The sequence below is a fragment of the Dendrobium catenatum genome, unplaced genomic scaffold, assembly GCF_001605985.2.
Source record: "Dendrobium catenatum unplaced genomic scaffold, ASM160598v2 fragScaff_scaffold_156, whole genome shotgun sequence".
Taxonomy (NCBI): Eukaryota; Viridiplantae; Streptophyta; class Magnoliopsida; order Asparagales; family Orchidaceae; genus Dendrobium; species Dendrobium catenatum.
Genome location: NW_021318618.1, coordinates 2,211,565 through 2,235,163, shown reverse-complemented (window position 1 = coordinate 2,235,163; position 23,599 = coordinate 2,211,565). Strand labels below are relative to the sequence as shown.

The 23,599-nt window shown below is 32.0% G+C and overlaps 1 protein-coding gene across 1 annotated transcript in view; it reads right to left on the bottom strand.

Moving 5' to 3' along the window:
- LOC110094058 (probable ATP synthase 24 kDa subunit, mitochondrial) overlaps positions 1-23,599 on the bottom strand; it is a 29,115-nt gene extending 5,516 nt beyond the window's left edge. Inside the window, exons 1-6 of the mRNA XM_020819201.2 lie at positions 23,450-23,599; positions 20,405-20,507; positions 10,099-10,243; positions 9,374-9,484; positions 4,282-4,428; positions 3,666-3,788 (exon numbers count right to left, since the gene is read on the bottom strand). Of these exons, the coding sequence (XP_020674860.1) occupies positions 3,666-3,788; positions 4,282-4,428; positions 9,374-9,484; positions 10,099-10,243; positions 20,405-20,507; positions 23,450-23,488 (668 nt within the window). The 5' untranslated portion in view covers positions 23,489-23,599. The remainder of the gene's footprint in view (positions 1-3,665; positions 3,789-4,281; positions 4,429-9,373; positions 9,485-10,098; positions 10,244-20,404; positions 20,508-23,449) is intronic.

Sequence of the window (23,599 nt, the reverse complement as noted above, 5' to 3'; positions counted from 1 at the left end):
GCATGTTTTAATGCTTTTGTTTTTTTCTTTTTCGGTTGTTGATCTTATTTCATATTTTTGTAACATATATCCCAAGTAAAGTTGCGTGATTTTTCTTAGCAGTATCGAGCTAATCAAAATAATGTGGTTTTATTTTCTTTTTAGTTAAGACAATTTATTAATGGAGTTTGGAGATACGATAGAGTTTTGCGGTAATCAGAACATAGATTGTGAAAGATAGCCTCTATAATTCTTGTTTTGCGTGTTATGTGCATGACATTAATCTTCATAGGATTTACTAAATAAGACTCCAGTTAAATCCTAATTCTTGGCAACCAGAGGTGTGTTGCGGCAAGTATATAATAGGCTGTTTTGTAAGTGTACAATAGTCAATTTCAATAAAATTTTAAAATGCGGATTAAAATAAATGCAACCTAAGTTCTATAAAAGATTTAGGGTAATATCAATTTATGAGCCTGTACTAATATGTCAAACATTTTAACTGTTAATATTTAATTAAATAATATTTTAAGTTTTTTCAAATTATTTGATGTAGTAGATGAAAAAAAAAAAAGACAACTTCGGCCTGGAGCTCCTAAGGTATCCAGAGCAAGCAGGGATTTCAAATTAAGTGATTAGTATAAGTTTCTCTGCTTCTCATGTACACACAGGCAATGTCATCGCTTTTCATATACACACATACCATGTCTCTGCTTTTGAAAGGTTCACTGCTTTTAATCTACATTCATGCATATCTGAAGTTACAGTATTTATGAATGTATATTAAATAAAATATTTTTATAATATTTAAATTTAAGCAGACACACAATGTTGGAGGATAGCAGGAGTTGCTCCAATAATGACTCTAATGAAGAATAATTATTCAATTTAAGTATTACCAACTAAAGATCATATGATAATTATTCAATTTAATCATATGTTGCTAGCATCAAGTTTTTTGCTTCATGATTCCTATTCACTTTACCTAAACAAGAGACCTTGCATGACATAAGGTCAAAGTGGAGATAAATGGGTATGGGAGCTATTTTGTGGACATTCCGTTAGGTTTCATAATATATTCAAGATGTCACAAGCAATATTTAACGACTTACTTAGCAAGTTTGAATCATGTGATGGGTTACGTGGTTCACATAAATTTAGTAGAGAAGCATTTGAATTATTTTGTTCATTCTAAGACACAATGAGTCCGAAGAGCTACCTCAGAGATATTTCAACATTCTAGAGAAACAATAAATGTATATTTTTCTATTGGGCTTTGAGCATTAGTTCATTTAGCAATAGATATTATTGTACTAGAAGATAAACAATTTCGTGATATTCCTGTATATATTATCAATGATCTGAGGTACATGTCATATTTGACAGAACTCATGTCAACGCCTGCATTCCCGTTGAAGATCACATTCCTTACATAAGGCGACATCATTAACCTACACCAAATATCATGGCAGTATGTGATTTTAACATGTGTTTTATATTTGTCTCATCATGATGAGAGGATTCAGCGCATAATGCTCATATTTTCCAACATGTTGTAAGAGATTAGGGATGCAATTTTCGTGCATCGCCATCAGGTATCTTTTTGTGAATAAATGAACATGATTTTATTAAGGATATTTCGTATTATAGTATATGAGGAAAGTAACATATTTGTTAACATGTAAATTTTATTAGTTGACTTTAGATACTCTCTCCAAAGAGGATTTCCTAAGCCCTATCTAGAGACGCGATATCAAATATCAGATTTCATACGAGGTAGTCGACCTACTAGGGGTCACCGAGAGGTATTTAATACGAGACATTCCTCATTGAGAAGTGTAATATGATGTGCATTTGGTGCATGAAAAAAAGAGGAGGAATTCTAATAGATATGCCAAACTACTTTCAAAATATAGCATCTTCTTGTTGTAGCTACAATGAAACTACATAATTACATACGAAGACATCGCTCAAGTATTGACCCTAAATTTGAGGAATGTGACTTCGATGAAAATTTTGTTCATCCAAAGGCACATGGGTACATAGTATGAGAAGATGAACCCTTAGGAAGCATGGATGGACTTGTAGACTTGCTTGATGGTGAAGGTGCGAATGAGATGGCTAAAGTTAGAAAGAATATTGCAATGCAATTATATAGTTGTAATAGATAGCACATTTAAGTAGAAATTTAGTTAAATTTAAATATTTCATAAGTAGTTGTTATTAATGATTAAGAAATGCAGTACTTAATGAATGATGTTTTGATTATAATATATTCTTGTTATACTTCAAATTTTCTAATGAAAATTGAGGATCACCAAATATGAGTTCCTGCAAAAACAACTATTAAATCAAATTTGTTGAGTTATGTTTGTTCGTATTGTTTGCTAGATTTTATTTTCATTTACTGCTAGTTATTTTTATTGAAGCATATACTGGCATTTATTATATGAAATGATCGTCATAGTGTAATGATGTTATCATTATGAGTTACAGTTCAAAATAACAAACGAATGTCCTCTCAAATCTATATGTATAAATAAAAAGTTAAAAAAAAAATTTAATCATTAAGTGATAGATTCATTTTTTATTTATTTGTATTAACGTTTATGTTAGAAGTTATGATAATATAAAAAACTATTTTTGAAAGGTTTACATACAACTCAATTTTCTTAAATCTTTTAAAATTAATATAGCTAATGCATGTCCTTGTCAAATCTATATGGGTAAATAGAAATAAAAATTAAATTATAATAATTAATTATTATATTCATTTTTAATGTACTCGTATCAAGTTTTATGCCAAAAATTATGATAATATAAATAAAATTTTTTAGAAAATTTATGTATATTTTCATTTATTTAAATAATAAAAAAAATTATGTACATTTAAGTTTAATATATAAGTGATTTCGTCATTTATAATAAAAACGCTAAAGCTATAAACCGAACCAAACACTTATTATCTTTTTTAGATTGAAAAAGCACACAAAGAGCAATTTAACCAAACATTATGTAATAATTCTATTATTCAAACAGCTTTTCCTAAAACTCTATTTTCTCCGCAACCGCTTTAAAACAAACTTTTGTAACAACAATGGCCCAACCAAACAAGGCATAAATTAGAGTCAGAGAATTAGAAAATAGAAAAGGTTGATGAATAGTAATATGAGTAGAAGTTGTTCAAAATAATTTAATAAGAATAAATGTCATAGTTAAGACAACACTCAACAAAAATGAATAAAAAAGAGAATTCATAAAAATTTGAACCCAAATAGTTGAGATAAAACTAAGAACAATGATGACGACACCAAGTTTTCAATGCCTACAATATTTATTTCTTTTAAAGTTTGTCAGTTCAGATGTTCAACAAAATTGTTAAATTTTTTCCCCTTTTTACAAATATTAACCCAAAATTACTGAGCGAACAGACATGATTATTCCTCACCATGCCTTAGAAAATTCCATATAGAAGAAATTATGCATGAAAATAACAATTAGGTCCAATTTGGCATTAATGATGGCAAGAAGCTAGCACAAATGACATAACAGATACAACGCAATTACAAATCACCTAGATAGAAGAAATCATGCAAATTTCAAAATTCTAAAAACTAACAATCACGAAATTAAAACAGAAAATGAATACCTTATAGACTTAAATAAAATGTTCAAAACTCACGCACCTCTTTAGCTGGGTTTCCATTGCCTCGACTGCATCCTTCTTTAGTTCGTGCAACTCTGCTTTGGCAATCTTGATTTCCAAGTCTGCCTCATATTTAGGAAGATCTTCCTTCCTAATCCCAAGCCTGGGACAAATTTTATATAAGAAAAAGAAGTCAGATTCCTTTTACTTCACGCATAATACCAACTAAAAGAATGCAAAGATTAAACTGTGTTTAATCAGAAGTTTGGTAAAATTTCATGACAAACAAAAAATGTGCAAATAAGTTGTAGACAAGAATAACGGAAGATGCATTATATTAGCCTGCAACAGTACTCGGTTATTATAGTAAACAATGACTGAATTGACCATGAGCTTGATTTATAAAACTTTTGGCGGTATTGATGAAAGTATTTGACAAAATGCTCTTAAAAGAAACATTTGCTAGTAAGATTGTAAGTCTGTCTCCATGAATAGTTAACTTAAAGCAATGTGAACGAAGGTAAAATCTCATGTCTAAGAGAACAAGCAATATTTATTCCGGATTTGAAAATAGATAGAAAATAATAATATATATAATAATAAATGAGTATAGAAAGCTTATGATAACATTTTAATGCCAATTTGGTAACCCATACTTTTTGTTGACTTTGTCAAACTCTGCTTGGAGTAGAGCCATGTTCTTTTTGTCCGACCTTAGAAGAGGTTTCTTAATCTCATTTTCAACCTTATCCAATGCTTCGATCATCATTGCCTCAGCACCCAATTCATCAAGGAGACCACTCCTACAGTACCATTAAATAGTTAAAATACGAAAAATAGGATCTACAAAGAAAAAAGGCCTAACACCAATAGTTCGAAGGCTTAACATTCTCAGCATAAGGTAATGTACAAGGTTAAATTTACAAGGGCTAAAATTGCATGACAAACGTAAAATGACAAGAACTAGGACCAAAGAAGAAGACTCATTAAAAAGCTAAATCAAACAAAAGTCAAATGAAATGAACCAAATCAATCTGTGATTTTTATTTGGTTCAAGCATTTTAGTTCAACCTTTCTTCCCCACCATTAACATTAAAGGTACCATGTATCCATCTTTTCATAACTGAATCCTAGAATAGAATCTAATGCATACTCTAGATGTTTGGAATGTTCTGGGTTTTGTTTTGCTTCTATTTATTTTGCTTAAATTTGTATATCTTGTTTTAACAAAAAAAAGTAATATATGATAGGATAACAGAAGTATGAATATTAAATTACATTGGATTAGTTGAGCATAACAATACAAAAAGCAAAGGGCATCACCAAATAAATATTTGTGAATGTTGCAATATTGAAGTTAAATGAAAGTTCATTTACCAAAAGAGCTTTAAAGATGAGTTACAATAATTTTGATAATAGAATTATTAGTATTTGAAAATAAAAAAATGATTTCAATAAACCTACATTATATAATCTTAAATAATATATATATATATATATATATATATATATATATATATAATTCAAACAAGACAAATTAAAAAATTATTTTGAAATCTGAATTATAGACACTAAAGTGGTTCTATTTTGGTTAACCTGGCCAATATAAGCCCTTATGTAGATGTAAGTACTGCTTCCTTAAGGATTAAGTAGCTATGTAATAAAGTTTAGAAAAGTAAAATTGAGAACTAAGGAATTTTGCCTTATCAAGGTGAGGTGTAAGCCTTAAGATAAATCAAGGCAAAAGCCTCAAAATAAAAATAAAAATAAAATCATAGAATTAATAATAATTCATAAATATGCCATCAATAATCAACACATAATTAAAAAAATTAGAACTAAAGCCTAAAAAAAAAAAAATCAGTTAATATAAAAGCAAAAGAATTAAAACAAAAATAAAAATAGTTAAAAAGAAAATACAACAACAACAACAAGCCTTTATCCCACTACGTGGGGTCAGCTACATGAATTTTTTTTTCTTCATTATGTCAATAAAGAGTCAAATTCTCATTTAAATCTAATTAAAAAGTCCTTTTTAATACTTTCTAATAATGTCTTTTTAAGTCTATCTCTATCTTTCTTAACATAGGCCAGATCTAATATATCGATTCTCTTAACAAGGTCAACGGAAGGTCAACATTTTATGTGACCAAATCATTTAAGGCGGCTCTCTCTAATTTTATCTGCCACTAGAACTACTCTAACCTTTTCACATATATACTCATTTTGCATTCTGTCCGTAAGTATAAAGTCACTCATCCACCTGAGCATCATCATCTTTGTAATACTTAACTAAATTTTATGCTTCTTTTTTAATGGCAAACATTCTACTCCATAAAGCATTGCAAGTCTTACCACCATCTTATAATTTTTTTTTTAAGTTTGAGGAGGGGTACTTCTCTATCACACAGCAGGCCTGATTCACTCCTCCACTTCAACCATCCAACTTGAATTCAACTAATAATATCACCATCTATTTTACCATCACTTTGAACAACAAACCTAAGATATCTAAAATGTGCACTTTTTTTAATGGCTTGATCCCCCAATATTACACTCTCACCACTAGATCTATTAATAATAAAATTACAATCTATGTATTCAAGTTTAGATCTACACAAATGAAAACCTTTAGACTCTAAAGTTGACCTTCACAATTCAAGTTTTTCGTCAACACCCTCTGTAGAAGAAAAATATACCTATCAAATCAAGAAAAACAAAAATAGAATTTATTACAAAAGAAAATAAAATAAGTTAAAAGAAAACATAAAAAGAACATAAAAGAAAACGGGAACAAATCAATTAAAATAAATGAAAAAAAAAACCCTAAGAATTTGAACCATCTATCTCCAAAATTAGTCTAAACTCTAAACCATAAAACTTAAACTTCTTATATATAACTTAAAAGTGTGCTTTTTAAGTAAATATCAAATATCAATTTAAGAATTTGCATCAATAGCCTCCAACGAAAAAGATGCAAATCTTGCTTAGGAAAAAAAAAATTGCAAAAAAATATTAATTTAAGGCACCTACTGAGTGCCTCATGAGGAGATGTGTTATGAGACGGGTGCCTCGAATGACTTTTTAATTCATTTATCAACCTGCATTAAACCTAAGTTGAAGAATTGTATGATGACTTCATCACAATTTCTTCGTTATGGCTCACATTTATGGCCCATACAGTGTGATGACTTTGTCTGAGCTTATTTGTTAGTCGGCTCACATTTATAGACCAGGTTGCAAGAAATTAATTTATTAATGTCAAGCTAATTTGTTTTTTAATATTTGCAACTTACGGATTAAGTTAACAACAGCCTTGTCAAAAACAAGTAAAATGAGCAAAAAAGAAACGCAGGGAGATCTCTTGAAGACAAAATTTGCAAGAAGATGGCACAGATTATGAATATTAAATTCTTAAATTACACTTTATGACGTCAACACTTGTGCACTTACGCAAGGGATGTCGTGTACTCTAAAGTATGCTGAGAGGTATAATGGAATAGAGAAGTATTCGTGTTAGTCTTGTTCTATTTGACAGCGAGGCCACAGACTAGCCACCACACTCAATTTATAAGTGAATTAAGAATTATCATGTTTTTAATTTTCCATCAAAAGATTCCCAACAAGCTTCTTTTCTACTAAAATTGTTTTGAGACCATAATATTTGCTTTCTTAAAATTTTACAACTCTTCTAGTTAGAGGCCCCAAGTAGATTAACCATTTTATGTGCTTTCCTCCTATGGATCAAACGCTTCAATTAATCTCGCGTTGTTCTAATGTCATACTCTTTAATATTCAATATAATAAAGCTACCCTCATAGGCATACAAAAGTTACTCCTATAGGGTATTAAACATGTTCATCTAGTCATGAGCAAGATGAAGATTGCTTTCCATCGCACATTTCTTAAAAAAACCAAAATCATATTATTTTAAATTATTTATGAATAAATCAACTAAAAAGAGCTAAAAAAAATCATAACAATACCGGAAAACAAACTCCGTATAACACTATTTTGGCTGAAATGAATGGCTGGACATCACAGCAAACCTACTATTTGTTGTGCAAAATGATAGATTCTTAACATTAGTTCTTGATAAGCAACTAGTCCAACATTATCAGCTTAAAGAAAGAATTTCTAAAGTTGGGTTGAAATTCGTGAAAAATCACACAAAAGATTACTAAAGACAAAATTTACAAGATAATACTCCAACTTTTGCGCGTATAATACTAAAAAATTTGAATAACAACAAAAAAAACACCCTTCTCACCCTCTCAATTACAATCCTATAACCGACGAAAAAGAAAAGGTCAACGACAAAATTGATTGCGACAGTGGAGTTTTGGCAAGAGACACAAGGGTATTCGAAGTTGCAGGAAGAGGTGGTACATCGTGGATCTCACCATTCTTCTCAACGAGATCCCATCATGATGGTTTTTGTTTCTTCTTCATTGATAGAAGCTCTATTCTGACAGAGAGGGAGACAATAGTCAAAGTCTCTTCCCAATAGTATCCCATCGTGACATCCTCATACCCAATGAGATTTGTTATGACTTCATCTTCATCGTCAAGAGTTCTGCTAACTCCGATAAAAGAGTGTTGTATTATATAAACAATGAAGTTTTGGTGCTAAATATGGTAAATCATATAGTTTTAAGTGCTAAGCATACAAATTCTTACCATGTCTTATGTGCATATTCTCATATATGTATCAGTGCATCATAGGTTTCCAAACAACCCTCACACCCCACACTAAAGAGAGGGGGAGAATTCCCTACAGCCATAGGGACGCCTCGCGAGTGTTCCAGTCGGGGGAGCTACTCTCGGACAAATTTTCAACGTTCTTGGAGAGCCCGTTGATAATTTAGGTCCTGTCGATACTCGCACAACATCACTCATTCTGCATTTACTCTTTATTGAACATCTACTAAAAAAATAGCTTACCATAGTGAAATTAGCCGTCTATTTCCCCTTCTGCGATCCGCAATTCCCAGCAAATCCTAAATCACATCTAAAGGTGTGCAGATGGTCCAACACTTAGTTCCTCTTACATATGCTTTGAACTTGTCCTTTCTATGCTTTATTAGAAGCTTATACTTATTCTTCATATTTATTTTCTCTCTTCTAAATTAGATCTTTTTATTTGACACTTCCTACCATAGGTTCATATCTAATACACTTACTAATCACCTTCACTTAAAAGGAGCGGTCACACTTCGGCCAGATATCTATATTTCTTGCATTAAGGTACTAATTTAACTACTCTTTTTTCATGTGGGCCAGATGACATGGGCTATTAAGTATGAGTATAAAAAATTACTTTAATCATGCATGTTGTATATGCATTTGTAAGAATGATTTTTATTTGCCATTACAATACTTGATTTGGTTTAACAGCCAATTGTTTTAATCACTTAATTTAGTTTCGGCAAAAAAAATTACATCGATTTTTTATAAAGAACATAGTTTCATGTCTTTTTTGAAGTAAATATGCTAACAATATGCAAGGCAATAAAACACCAAAGAGCATGATGTATCCAAGAAAAAACTTGTCTTTAGAGCCTCTTTCTAACAGATCATAAACATAGACCACCACGAACTAAAAGAAGTGACTCAACTTTTTTTTATAGCATAGGGATCTTAGCTTATCCACATAGAAAAAATGAAAAAAACAACCCCAAAAACTGCTGGCTTCATCTAGAAAAAAAAGGTACTATTAAAAAGAGTAACAAAATGCATATCACATACTTTATACGTATCTCTTGCAGTGCTAGCAAATAAGTTCGAGCATCAGGAATATCTTGGGTCCTCTGTTCAATTGTATACTTGATTCTCTGAGAATCCGAAAATAAATCTGCCCTGTATGACATATGAAACAAAATCTGCAAATTATTAAAATCAAGTAGGTAAAAATATAGTTCAAAAAATTTACTACAGCTGGAACATCATAAGTTTTAAGCTAAAACATCATCACCGCAGATTTCTAATTTTACAAAGTAGGGCGAATAGGGAATAAAATGACAAGCCAAATGGTAGCCTACATACTTTTAGATCTAAAAACAAATCAATTTTGGTTATAAAATGTTAACAAACTAAGCAATGATCCAAATATAAGCCAATAATTTTTTGAATGTCTTAGACAAAAGCAATAGATCAATGCTCAAGCAAAGCTCGTCAAAGCAATAGATCAATGCTCAAGCAAGGCTCCTCAAAGCAAACTAAGGAAATAAACTATTAATCATCAAATTAGTCTCATCCCAATTATTTGAGATAAGCATTATGAATCTTCATTTTTCATTTGTATATGAATGGTTAAACTTAATCTTCGCAAATCATTTTGAACAATTTCTACCCATAGCCGAGAGAGTTCTATCCAACAGTAAGATTTAGTTTCAACAAATAAAGCATTTTTCATCAGGTTAAGCATGAAGTAACTAACATGTTGGCTGAATAAAGGAATAGGAAACTCTTACTTTTCTCTAATGGTCCTCATGACTTTTGCATACTGAGATACTGCAGTGGAGTCATCAGGATCAATTGTGATCTTTTCCTTGGAAAGAATCCCAAGGGCAGTATCAAATTTATTCTTCACCTCATAAAAGATGTTCTTCAACATTTCTTCCAGCATAAATATGTCACCATTGTTAGTGAATAAAATCTTCAAAGATGAGCAACTTTTAATGAAATGTAGTTATATCAGTTTTCATAATTGTTCAGTAAACTAAGAAAAAACAATTATTACTTTATAACATTTGCAAGAGCTAACCTAAGCAAAAATTAGGCAGAACTAAGAACTAATCTAGGAATGAAGAGTTGGTACCAATTAGGTTTACATAATGAAATATTTTGCTGCTAATTTACACAAGAGAATTGAGGAAAATCATAAACTTCAAGATACATGAAGGATAAGATTGAGAAAATATGCAAGTGAGAGAGAGAGATACAGGCAAGTCAAAGTTTTATAATAGGTCACGCATAATTTTGCTGTTTGCTATTTCATTCTATAAATCACTTTTCTTTCCCACAAAAATTCCAGCAACTTTTTCGTGGAAGTATTTTACACGAAAGAGTTCCTGATATCATTAGTTCTCCCAATCAAACATAATCATGTCTGGTCAAAACAGCAAAAACAAACAGGACATGTAATGGCATAACGGTGAACAAAACTGTTTAGCAGAAAAGTTTGACGAGCAGTAAGTTGTTACTCTCCGTTACCATTCAAATAGCAAGCAGATCTACCAATCCTCAGAGAAAGACCTAAGCGCAGTGGAATTCTGATTCTTAATTGACAGGTTTTCTTGAGTCTTCAGGGAACTACGTACGTCTGCTGTTAGATCTAGAAATTACTGCTGCAACAAAGGCAGTATTTATTTCTAAATCATAAATCTCTAAAACATAGAAAAGTGCAGATGGCCATATTGGTCCTTAGTTCAAGCACATTAGAAGTAGACTTCATTAAACTGCCTTCAACCTACGATGGCCAAATCCTCTACTCCTCTCCAGACCCAAAATATGCGCATAACTAGTCACATATCCCTCCATTTCAGGTGAGAGCAAATTTTTAAAAATATTTTGATTTATCTTTTAAGAAGAGAGTAAAAATGAAGTTCAAAGCAGCAGGATCACGAGTTGAGAGCCCACCCCAGGCTAAAGGCTTGCTCAAGTTGATAATTCTGAAAGTAACATCAGATGATCAAAATTGGAAGAGAAGTTTTTGAAGGTGGAAATAATCACAAATGATGTTGGATATAGGCAACTCAAAAAAGGCCAAAACCATTACTGATTCAGACGATTTGCATGCAGGTGAAGATGACAACAAAGAAAATGTGGAGTGGTAGCAAGTTTGTGTATTGATTGACTATGAATGGTGTTGGTGATAGTTAGAGGATTCTTGAAACAGAATTTGACTCCTTACTCCTAAATGAAAGGATAAGCCAAAGATATTAAATCAAGTAGTTGAAAGGTGAATTAATAAATTAAAATTTAAATATAAATCTGTTTTAATTAAAATTTAAAACCAGTATCAGGTTCCATGGCTCAATTATAAGACGAACCATATGGGAGCCACATGCACTTCTTCATATAAAGATGTGACTACAGTCTCCCTCCTTATCTACAGCTCTTTTAACAATATAACCTACACCTCATCAAATCTACCAAACTGAATTATATCCAAACCATATACCTTAATGTAGGCCCCTCCCCCACCATTGAGATTCCTTACCTTCAGCTTAACCCCAATTTCAGACCATCACACATCCCAGAAGTGCAGCAATCTGGACAATGCCGCTCGAAGGGAAGGCTCAATCTTCATAAATCAACTGTTCTGATAGCCCACGTGCACAAAGAAGGGCCAGACAAATTATTATGCAATTTGTAATGAAGCAACACCAAGAAGCATGGAATGTATCATTAGAACAAATAAACAAGACAGCTAAACACTAATACAAATTCCTTGGATTTTAAAATTAATATATATTAAGTTAAGCACTTCTTCAAACAATATTTCAGAATTTTAAGGTTTACATCAGACACCACAATTTAGATGCTAAACTAGAGAGTGAAAAAAAAGCAGATGGATCAAAGTGTAAATAACGTGCCATATGATTAATTATGAATAAAATGACCCTTACGCTTGAAACAGGTAACATAGGAATAATAAACGCACCAGCTACCCAATCCAAATAAGTCCAACGTAACAAACTTAGCAAATAGAAAACTAAAAAAAAATGCTAGCCAATGGGTTGTGTAACTATGATATTAACTAGCAACTTTGATAAAAATTTGGGTTATAGAGTACAAAATATGATCATATAATTGCAGCTTAGATTGATATAAATCACACTAGCCATTCATGTTTTATTAAACCATTACAATATCCCACAGCTTGCAAATTTTCCCAATTTGGTCCATTCTGTAAATATAAAACAAACCCTACACAATTTTATGATATTGTCCCAATTAAGATTCATTACTACCTTGTTGTTACCCTAAGCATAAGATTTCCCTTTTTTCATCACTGCCTAGCATTGAATCCATGATGTGATGGTCGCCATATGGATTCCGCTCAATTGTAGCCCATTCGCTTATAAACATTGGTTTCTCTTAGCATTCCTAGAAAAAATTTCTCAATCGATCTTACTGACCTGACACTCTCAAATAGCATAGAACACATCACTATCTAGCATTGAAGTTGTGATATGGAGCTCATAGATGGATTCAGCTCAGTAGCAGTCCTAACATTCAAAATTGTAGATTTATGGTCACATTTTCTGGGGAAGCCATCCCAACCCAAGTGGGTGATCTACTACTACCAAATGGATTTAACTGGCTTAGAAGTGGTGGAATTCAACCCTACTGTTGGCACCCTAAAGTGCTGGTAGTGAGCCCCACCACCTATGATGATGAAATGATGCTGCTACCACTGAAACTTAGATGTGGTTCTTTTTATCATTTTCTCAAATATTGAAAATGTTATTAATAGAATTTACAAATTTGAAAATGTTTTAAGTGCAAATAAGCAAGGCTCAAAGCCTTAATGAGACAATGAATTTTAAGCAAACAATCTTTAAATTCCACAAATTGACGAGACAAACTATAACTTCACCTTAGTTTTCATGTATTCTAAGATTTAGTACAAAGGTTTGATCAAGCCATAACTTATATTAGAGAAGAGATTCTTAACATTTCTGTTTATTTATTAAAAATTAAAGAGAGAGGAAACTATTACACAACAATTACAAGCAACTTTATTACCAAGAATCCAAGAATCGACAATATGAACAACATTACCATCAGCAGCAGCTGCTGCTTTATCCCAACACTTCAGGGTTTGTTTTATGAACCCTCAATTGCCATTCATTCCTATTGAATGTCACTTAAGACATTAAACACACTATACAAAAAATCTTTTTCTATAAATTATATCCATATTACCTTTGTGCTATCTTTTTCCTTTCCAAACCCTTGAATAGGAATTTCAACCACTGTCTTATGAGTGCAATTATACTCTCCATTCTAGAAGTCCAAATTACTTGAATCAGTTTTTCATAGCCTTGTCTTCAATAGAAAGTACTTGCATTATCTCTCTATACAATCATCCTCACATCTATTCTTCTTGGTTTTACCACAGTTTAATATTATGATTTTGTCACACACGCAACTTAGCTATCAATGATTTTTTTAATGTCCAATATTTGGATTCGCACAACCTTGCTGGCCTAATTGCAATCTAATAAATTTTACCTTAAAATCTCCATGTTATTATTTATCACATTACATTCCTAAGGCACTTTTCCATTTTAAACCCCCAAATTTAACTCTAGAGGTTGCATCCTAATCCATATTTTAATTTTTTTGTCTGCTAAATTAAAGATAATTAAATCTATCACATAGAGGTACCAGCTTTTTTTTAATAATATATTAATTAATTTTTTTATCATAACCTCAATTTTCAATCTATCATACCAAACTAAGCCAAATTAATAATTCTATTATAACTATTTATTTGGTCTTTCAATAATTACTTTTGATACAAATTAATGATCCATTATACACTTCTTTAATAACTTTTGGGTACTTTTTTTCCTTGATGTATAACAAATCAAATCTTATAGCAATAGGTCGTATGTCTTCTCAAAATAAACAAAAACTATTGAAAATCTATTATTTATTGTCTATATTTTTTCATTAATTAACTCAGCCTAAAAATCACTTCTATAATGGATCTTCCTGGCACAAACTAAAACCAATTATCTAATACCAATTTGATTATTCTGAGTTTATATTCGATACCTCTTACATAACTTTATTATATAACTCATACGTTCGATTGCTCTAGAATTACAATAACTTTGAAGATATCCTTTGTTCTTAAATATTAGTTACAAAATGCTTTTTCTACTTAGCATGGAAGATTCCAATTTCTTTTAGGAGATGTCTCAGTAGAACAATGAAAAAGCACTACTATGATAGGAAACACTTGCGTTCGCAAGTAACCTAACCAAAATCGAAGAACATTCAACAGCAAAACTGCTGTCCACAGCAAGAAAACAGCATAAATCTGCTGTTTACAGCAGAAAAACACCAACACCACAAGGAAATCTGAGAGAAAACTCAAAGAAAAGCTTGTATTTCACTAGAAGATGAATAAAATAGCAAGATACAATTGATCCTCAATTCGAGAGGAGGATCGATCTCTCCCAAATCTCTAGACGCCGCTAGAGCCCAAAGAAAACCTAACTCTATGAGATCTCAAATTTCAGCCAAATTCAAGATGCCCAAACCCTAGGAAAAACAACTATTTAATGCATACAAATCAAAAGGAAATCCCTAAACAGCCCCTACATTCAAATTTCCCTCTCAAAACGCTAAAAAACGCTTCCTAAAATGCTCTAATGGGCTGGTCGGGCCGCTCGATCTCCGCAGGAGGCAGAGATCTCCGCCTGTTTCGCGATTTTGGCCCGTGAACCGGTCCCGCCTGGACCGGCTGGACCGGTTCAGTGGACCGGTTCAGTGGACCGGTCTAACATACTATAATCAAAATAAAACTAGAACAATACAAATAAAATAAAACAAAATTATTGTTGATCATTTACATAATCCTATCATAATTGGAACACATTATTCACTTTACAATGACTTCTAATATTAGTCAAGGCTCTATTATAAATATCTTTAACTTCAACTTACCTTTGGCATATTTTTTCCCTTAATGTGTAGCAAACCAACTCTCATAATATTCGATCATATGCCTTCTTCTGATCAAGAACAATCGCATAAATACTTTTCTCCATGCTCTATAACTATCAATCATTGTCTTGGCACAATGATTTATTTCATAATATATCTTCTTGGCATAAAACAAAATTGATCATCTAATATCGAAATAATTTTTTGAGTTTATCTTTCATAATTCTCTCCCATAATTTTATTTTATGACTCATAAATTTGATTTCTCTAAATTTATCAAAATCCTAAACCCTCTACTATTCTTAAATATGAATATCGCTTCTTCTAGAATCATCTAGCATCTATGGTTGAAATGGGGATGGCTATAAGTGGCCGCCTCACCCCCACTAAATTTGTGATAAACATTTTTGTATCTATGAACAATATAAAAGCTTCTCCCACAAGCCTTTTTTAAGCTCTGTGTAGTAAAGTAGCCTCTTACAATTTCTTCATGAATGGTTTGGTACATAAATTCATATTTTGAATGACATACATAAATGCACTTTAAGAGTGGTTGCATATGTAATAAAAGAGCAAAGAAATAAAAAAGCTTCAAAATTGTATTGTACATAAACTAATGTAGAACATGAATAAGAGAAGGCTTACTATAAGAATCCAAGCAAAAGCCCAAGCACACCAAAATGCTCAAGCTAGAGGAAGCCAAATTATAAGAGAACAAACATGAAGAAATTTTCATATTTAAATTTCCAAGTTCAGATTTTGTATTTTATCATTTTATCATTTTTATTTTATCTCGGGTCTATTGTTTAGAGTGATTGTGAAATAGATGGCGATATTATTATTAGAATTCAAGTTGGATGGTTGAAGTGGAGGAATGCATCAAGCGTGTTGTGTGATAGAAAAGTACCCTTCAAACTTAAGGGAAAATTCTATAAGATGATGGTGAGACCTGCAATGCTTTATGACGCAGAATTTTGGTCATTAAAAGAGAAGCATACAATAAAGTTAAGTGTTGCAGAGATGAAGATGCTTGGTTGGATGAGTGGTTTTACTCTTTACAAACAGAATACGAAACTAGCATATACATGAAAAGGTTGGAGTAGCTCCAATGGTAGGTAAGATTAGAGAGAGTCACCTTAGATGGTTTGGTCATATAAAACATCGATTGATTACCCGATTAGAAGAGTAGAGACATTAAACTTGAATTATATTAAAAAAGGTAAAGGCTGACCTAAAAATACTTAATTAGAAAATATTAGAAATGATTTTTCTTTATTAGATTTAAATGAGTATTTAACTCTTAATAAGACACAATATAAAAAATTATTCATATAGCCGAACCCATATAGTGGGACAAAGGCTTGATGTTGTTGTTGTTGCATAAAGTTTTAACCAGCGACTTAATGGATTTTTAGAATGGTGTGTGAATTAATGCATATAGTTTGAACTTATAACAAAACTTTCAATTTGAATGGGATAAGAATTTTGAGAAATTTTGAGAAAAGTATTTTCTTGTTGGTTGGATCTTGGTGGCATACCATTACCTTCTTTGGTGGGAAAGAATAGTTATCTCTCGGTGCTAACAAATTCTCCTCAACCTCCCTTCCAAATCTCTCAAACATCTTCTCCTATATCTTTGCCATCTCCTAAGATAAGTCTTTATTAACTCAAGCCATCAAAATAATTTTAGAACCCTCATTGAACCTCTCACCTAGAATAAGTTCACCCTTACCTAGTCTTATTCCAATTCCTCTCACAAATTATTGAACCTCTTAAAACTCCACCAAAAACTCAATATCACAACAACATATTCTAAGTTAGCTTTGCACAACTATTTCCCATCATTTAGCCACCCTTAAACCCATTCCAAATGAACTAAAACTAAATTAGTGAAAACTAGGTCTAATTGAGCTAATCTTAATTTTCCCACCTCCATTTCACCCAAGAGAGCATTATGTTCCACCATTTAACTCCAAATCACAACTCCACATCATAAGCCAATAATCCATGGAAATCTTCAGCAATTACTCCACCTATAAATCCTCCCAACACCATTGACTTTGATATCAAAGTAAAGCCTACGATAAGGATCTTAAAGAAGCAATTCTGGTAAAAACTTTTTTGTTTTCAACAAGAGGATCTTTGCTTGTAGGTGATTTGTTTTTATATGCGAGTTACTCCTTAACTTTTGATATGATTTAATTCCTTTCTTCTCATAGTATAAATTCATATTAAAAGCTAATCCATTAGGTATGTTGCTTGCAAGCCTAGAATGAATGTAAAATTTTCCTATTAATTAACTCCAACAAAAAACCTAGCATATATCCCTATGCGTTAACTCAAAAAAAGACTCACCTTGAGTGCAAAATCAATTTTACATGCTTTTTTTGGTAATGCTTATGGTTAAATTTAGTATTTTGTTTTAAAAAACTTGTGTTGACTTGTTCTTTTAAGAACAACTATAAAAAAAGACTTTAAGATTTTTTATTTGCATTCAAAATTGCATCGATAAAGATATAAATGTGCGAAATTTTGTATTTTGAGTTTAACTAGTATTTTGTCAAAGAAGACCTAAACTACTTGAGAGCTTGGAATGTAAGAGATTTAATACCCCTCTCTTACTTTGATTTTTTTTTTCTCGACTTAAGACCCTTTCCCTCTAATCAAAGATTCACCCGTCATATTCACAACTGAATGGCACCCAAGTCAATTTCCATGAACCAAGTTGTAAACTTAAATAGGATGGTAGAAGCACTAAAAAATAGGACTAATAACATATATAAGAAAACTCAAAAAAAAATAAAAAGAAAGTAAAGCTCGAATACAATAATTAAAAGATAAGATACAAGCCCTTATAGCTAGCCTGCAAAATAATAGAATTTATACCCTACCCATTACAACTATGCATAAGACCATAAAACTCATGCCAACAAATCCAAAAGAGAAAGCACCATCCATTGCACCCCATAAGCACACGTCTGATCTTTGACCAAAGCCCAATTCTAAGAAAACTGCAAAGTTTCATCCCTTTTACTATATTCTATTGATATTACTCATAAGCATGTAATAGATTTAGTGTCTGGTTCACAACCCCTAAATTTTCTATCTCATACATACTCCTTTTTTTTTTTTGGCTAATGGCGTTCAAAGCCTTCACAATGAAATAAAAAGCTAATAACAAAAAAAATGCTAACATAATAGACTATAATTATTCTACAAAGGCATATAAAGAAGGTGACTATATCGACTTGCATTAGACCTAAAAGATGCCAATCCACTAAATTCAAGAAATAAAATGCTAGATCTTGTGAACTATTCAAAATTATTAGGAAAATTAGAATCAATGCATACCGCATTTACTTGTCTACTAATATGCTTATCAATCTGATTTTTTAATAATGATGGCATCTTACTATATAATAATGGGGTTAACAAACCTTCAAAGATTCAGTCTAGCATTTTGATATGAGACAATACCCTCTACTTGCAAACTCTCATAACTCACATTCATGGAAGTAGAGAGTCCCATTATTACATAAGAAGTCTCTAATGACCTATCTAGATACCACATATTTTTAGATAGATGGAAGACAAAACCCTCTTTTTTGTGGTAATCAATTTGAATGATATTACATATTAGAATAAACTATTCTCTTATTTGTTAGAGCTTGGAGGTCCGCCAATGACCTTTCTTTGTGGGAAATGTTAGTTATCTCTAAGTTATTGTTGATTCTCCACGTAATCTCTCTTCCAGCATCTCCAATATATTCCCCTTAATCTTACCCATCTCCTAAGATCATCCATCATCAACCAAAGGCATCAAAATAATTCTAAAATCCTCCATAAAGCTCTCGACCAAGACTAAGTTCACCCTTGCCTAGCTTTGTTCCCTTCTCTCACAAGCTCTTAAATCTTTTCAAACTCCACCAAAAGCTCCAAATCACAACTATATATCCTAAACTATCCCTCCACAACAATTCCCATCATTTAGCCACCCTTAAATCCATTCCTAAAATAGTTAAAGTAAATCAACTTAGTTTAGGTCCAATTAAGCTAGTTTCCCACATCCATAACACCCAAAAGACCACTCCTTACATCATCAATTCCAAATCACACCTATACATCATAAATGAGCAATCCATAGCCATCTCCAACCATTCTTCTACATATAAAGCCTCCTACCACCATCATTAATAAACGGGGCAAATATATGAACATATATGCTAACAATAAACCATCAAAATAAAGGATATAAAACTATAAATTTGCACAAAAAAATTGTAATAATAAGTATAGTCAAAAAATATTGAACTAGTTATTTCAAGAAATATACAAAATATATCATTGAATCACGCAAAAAGCTTAGAGTTATGCAAAATAAATTTATACTGAAATTAAAATGGTGTGTAACTAGAGAATCAACGTGAAAAAAAGCAAAACCAATAAATAAAAGATTAATTAGGCAATAATGATGTAAGTGGACTACGTTATTTCAATTTTATCCTATAATCATGCGTTAGTTATGCCTAAGGTGTAGTCAATAATTTTTTTAAAAATAAAATTGAGGCATGCTGGAAGGCCCACACAAAATTATTCCTTATCCAATACTGTAACACATGGATAAGAATATATCACTATTGTAGTGCTTACTAGTTCATAGAAATATTAGCTTTCTTCATATTCTGGATGCAGGTAATCTAAAAAACTAGCAAGTTTAGCTTCATGTCAAACCAAGTAAAGGAATAAAGATCAATGCATAGAATTATTAAAAAAATCTAGGAGATTATGCATATGCCACTAAAATCTACCTATTTATATAATTATCAAACATCCAAAAAAATGAACACAAAATCCATGCATTTGCGTGTGCCATGATCAAATCATGGGAGATTTGACAAAAAAATAAAAAAATAAATAAGGGTGGGACCATGATGACTCGGGATAAGAGGATGTTAGGTTTGTAAATAGCCAAATTTTATATGTCAGTAATTGCTCATAAAAGCTTTAACAATATTCATTTATAATTTTACATGATTTAGTAAATAAATTTTAATGAATACTTCAAATTAAACATATAGATCTACTTACCATCTCCTTTAAGGCGGGGCAATGCAGGTGGAGCAGCATCTTTTGCGAACGAACGAACTGTTGCTAAATGCTCTTGTGGTATTACAACAGGAACAACTGATAACTATCAAGAAAAAAAATAAAACACGTACATTATACATGTACGCAAGTGTTAAAGAGCAAAATTTTACATGGTGTTTTGTACAAATTGATCAAGCATATAATTATAAAGTGGTGGCATACAAAAAGAGAACATGAAAATACAATCATACTTGCAAATTGTGAAGATATTCATACAAAAGCATAGTAGTGGTGAAGATAGGAATATGAGAAAATAAATAAATAAATAATAAAATTGCCCTAGAAAACATCTGGTTCAAATATGCAACGATAAGATTGACAAATATTTCAAACACTATACATCCTGATGCAAGGAAAATAACAAAATCATCAAATAATATTCATGAGCTTCAGGGCAGACAATGAAAGGGGGAGAGAAAAAATGAAATTGTACATAAACTTAGGAGAGAACAAGAAAGGGAGAGGAAAAAAACATCACAAATAGGAGAGCTCTGAACACCATGCTTTGATTTAATGATCTTTGACCGTTGCATTTTACCCTAGGGAAATTTTTTTATATAAGAGATCACTCAATGCATACAAAAAATACTTAATACTAGTAAGGAACTATAAAATGAATCCAGTTTACACATTTAATACATGAAACTTAATTAAAACATATTTAAAAACTAGAAATATGGAAATGATTTGTAAGAAGACTCGATGGTTGAGATGGCCTTGTATCATTCACCTAATAAAAAAGAAACTCTTCAAAGAAGAGTTAGAAGGTTGTTGCTATCATGGTGGGTGGCGAAGGTAAGTAGAAGATGGGAATCTCTTAAAGTGCTTGCAAAAGTAGTTTGTACAAATGTAGAAAGAAATAATGGCTGAGGTCAAGACATAGCCGGTTACCACACCATTGTGTCCGATGAGCAATATAAAATAGAAATAAATAAAGGTATAGCAACAAAAAAATGTGGTTAAAAGACAACATGAGCAACCAGATGGAGAAGGCATGAGTACAAGAAGTTGTGGAATATCTCCATCTCAGCGTGCTAGTGAACAACAACAATAACTGAGTCACCATGAGATCAATCTCAACATCATGTATCTCTACAACAACAACAAGAACAAAAACAACATCAAGCCTTTATCCCACTATGTGGAGTCGGCTACATGAATCTTTTTTCTCCATTGTGACCTTTTAAGAGTCAAATTCTCATTTAAATATAATAAAGAAAGGTCATTTCTAATATTTTCCAACCAAGTCTTTTCAGGTCTATCTCTACCTTTCTTAACATAGGTCAAATCTAATACATCTACTCTCCTAATAGGGTCATCAGAAGGACGACGTTTTACACGACCAAACCATCTAAGGTGACTCTCTCTAATCTTATCTGTCATTGGAACTACTCCAACGGTCCAACCTTTTCCCGGATATGCTCGTTTCGTATCATATCTCTAAGAGTAAGGCCACTCATCCACCTAAGTATTCTCATCTCAGCAGTGGGTACAATCTCATGCTCTAGCTCAATCACTACGTCAAAGTCCAAAATGGGATTGACATCAAAATTTGAATATGGAAACTACAGTTGTTCCCCAAGAGCCGTGTAATCATCAAATATTGGTTTATCATCATAATAATCATTAATCAATTCAACTGGAAACACAAGTGGGTCAAGAAAATGCATTATGGAACTTCTAGGTCAACCTTAAACACAAAATTAAGATCAATTGCAAGTATAGTAGCACACATAGACTCAGCATAAGTGACAACTCAGCATCCTCAATAGGGCGAGTACGCGTGAATGGTGGAGAAGATTACTTTAAAAGGTAACAATAAATAATATATGTAAGATAATTGAGTCTATCAATGTAATTTAGATGTTTGTCAGTCAATTGCTGATATCTAAGAAGAGATTGATAGAAGTGATTTGGCCTAGGAAGATTATCTTTGTAATAATAAAAGTGTGCATAATTTTCATGATATGATATATCATGATTGCGCTATCAATTATGAGGACATGTATGATTATTTTAATATGACCTATCATGATATCAATAATAAGAGTATGCATGATCAACATGATATGATCTATAATGATCATGATATGAAGCATATGGCTTCCATCCAATCATATTAAGGGTAGTAATCATAAGTATCACAATGGGAAGTGCGTTATTTTTATAACTCATACAACATTAATAAGACCCTATACCACACTTTAATTCATTAGGTTAATACATATTTCATGTTTATCTTCAATATAGTGCTCTAAAGCGGCAGAACATACAAGAGATGAAAACCCTGTTAAATTCAAGCAATGCTTACATTCCAATACTAACCAAAAAAAAGGATTACAATAGCTCAGCTTAATCTTGAGATTAACATACAAAGCTCACAGTTAACATTAACGACCTGGCCAGCTCATAGTTTGGAGGTAGTTATCATGCAGACATCCAACTTTAAAACATCTTTCAAGGTACAAGCAAGAATGCCTTGCACTTAAGCCGAGCATAAGAATAATGACCAGTTCAATCCAAAAATATGTTTTTTAGTGAAATGCACATGACATCAAACTCTTCTTGAATGAACATGTCGAGACTCTAATCATCAATGACATAAGGAAGATTAAAAAACATCCAAAGAATAAACTTCGATTCCTTCTTTGACGTTAGACCTCATCAGGGGCAGATTTAACGATGCGCCACGCCCCGAGCTAAAGACGCTCGGCGTGTCTACTGCGGGAACATAACCTCATAATCAAAACCCTTCATATACAAACTCTGCAGAATCTATAACGTATTGCCAACCCACATTTGCAGAAGTCTTCAATCCAACGTATGATTGAAAATTAAAAAAAGTTCGATCGTGAAAAGAACTTACAGAATCCAAAGGATTTGGTAATTGGGATCCGAAATGGAAACAAAAACCCTGTTCCTAGGACAATAAGAGCTACCAATCGTAAACAGTGATATCCAGTGAACATCCGAAGCGCTCTTTACCTGTCTGGATCGCGAGAGTAAACGATAAGCCAACGCCATGTCCAGAGATCCTCTTCTCTCCTATTCCTGCAGAATTGGGGCTGCGACTCAAGCGAAAGGCATTTACCCATTTACCTAGTAGTGGTAAGTTCACCGCCTTTTGTTCGGCAG